Below are 1883 nucleotides of genomic sequence, written 5' to 3' on the forward strand. Positions count from 1 at the left end.
AGATCGTATCGCGTCCAGAAGACCAACACCTCCTCAATGGCATTCCTCATTACTACTTCCTCCTCCCTTGCCCCCCATTTCCCTCCAATACTCGGCCTCATCATTGCTGGCCGCCGCTGGCTGTGGTGGATACTCTCCCGAGCCCCTCGAGTCTCTATAACGTCGCGACTCCGACCTCTCATATCGTCCTCGCGATTCTAAAAACGCCCTACTTGTCACCATCCCACCCCTTCCTTCCCAACTACTACTACCTCCTCTAGATCCTCGATCATCCCTCGACCTACTCCGGTGCCCTTGATCCCTAGACCGCCGTGCTCCTCCACTACCATCCCCCTCTTCCCTACGATGGACTCTCGAATGCTTCTGTCTAAACGTCTCCCGAACATGCCTTGCCTCTTCAGACGGCTGCCAGTACCTTCAACATACCACTACTGTGTGAGAGAAGGTCCTCTCGAGCCTTACCCTCGAGACTCTAGCCAATCCTCAATCTGCATGGCCGCCTCTCCTACCAAGTCGATGATCTCATCCCGCCTGAATACATTAGGATCGCCATACTGATCTACTACGATACACTATACAGCCCCCTCGCCTATCACTGGCGTATCTCGAGCCTTTGTAATTCTAGTGACACCATCTGGACGGACGTTGGACATTCATCCGACACGCTCGTACTGTAGATGCATCTTTCAATGAGCCGCCCCTTCCCTACTTCGCTAACGTACGATCCTCTCGAGACAATAAATCCAACGATTATCACGTCCCGTTCTCCACTCGTGCCAGCGCCCCGCAATAATCGTTTTGAGAATTCCATTGCAACCCTCCCAGCTGCCCTACTGCCCGCCGCCTCCCTCCCCTACCCCGGGCACTACCTCGTCCTCATAGCCCCTGATATCTGAGACCCAGGGTTCCCGGGGAGTAATGGGGTAACATGTCGGCCAATGGTCATAGGCTTGCCGAAAACAACATCAGTAGGAGGGTACCTAGGGTTAGAAGCTCCTTCAGGTAGGAGGGCAATGGGGAGGTAAGAGGAACTATCATCAGGAGAAGGAAATACGACCAGTACTACAGCTTCACGGTCTCCTTCGACTTCTCCACCCGAACAACTCGGCCACGATATGGTATCTCGCCCACTCGAATCGCCTCCTACAGAGCACGACGAAGAGGCTTACGACACCAGCCGACGTGATAAGACCGAAACGTGGTATCATACTACCTGGGCCGCGGCCTCATTCTGGAACTCTACCAATGCAAACTGGCATTGGTCATAGGGTGACTGAGGAAGTAATGCCGTAGCTGGGCATCGGACCGGAGACCTTCTGCTTACCACGTCTATGGAAGATTCCTTGATCTCCCCAAAATGGCCGAACATTCCCTGTACTTCCTCTAATGTAACTTGGTTCGCCAGTCCCGATACGTACACCTGTTGGTACATCCCACCTCATACCACTCCTTTTCCACATCGCACCCACCGTCCTCTTCAAGATCATCTCCTCGCCTGAGTCCCTCACCCCTCCACCAACAGTCGTGACTCCAACGCCTGGTTGTGGGCGGATCTAAGGCCCCACATTAGCCCCATCAGCAACATATCTCTATTACACTAGTAACTGAAGCGGTCAGCTGTTGAGCCGCTGGGACACCCTGAAAAGAAGCGACTATCGTAGGAGATGAACCCCCATGGGCCATACAAGGTTAGGCAAGGGAGCCGCGGCAGTGGCAGAGGCATTAGCCGCTACAGGGTCAGTCACTGACACTGTTAGAGGGACCTGAGGAGGAGAATCCCTATACGAGAGAGTATCCCAGAATGGTAGATTACTCCATGGAAAGGCTGTCCATTGAGGGAATGGGCAGCTGTTACACCGTTGGAAGTGCCGAAGTCCACACGG

The 1883-nt window shown here is 53.9% G+C and overlaps 1 protein-coding gene across 1 annotated transcript; it reads right to left on the minus strand.

Moving 5' to 3' along the window:
• Positions 1-462: 462 nt before the first annotated feature.
• On the minus strand, positions 463-1683 carry Pmar_PMAR029686 (hypothetical protein; the record flags this gene model as incomplete). The annotated part of the gene is made up of 7 exons (XM_002786698.1): positions 463-531; positions 870-980; positions 1067-1143; positions 1214-1273; positions 1325-1420; positions 1470-1553; positions 1597-1683. Coding segments are annotated over 7 exons (584 nt in total), but the record flags the coding sequence as incomplete, so codon positions are not given.
• Positions 1684-1883: the final 200 nt, after the last annotated feature.

This window comes from Perkinsus marinus (genome assembly GCF_000006405.1).
Source record: "Perkinsus marinus ATCC 50983 genomic scaffold scf_1104296931296, whole genome shotgun sequence".
Classification (NCBI taxonomy): domain Eukaryota; phylum Perkinsozoa; order Perkinsida; family Perkinsidae; genus Perkinsus; species Perkinsus marinus.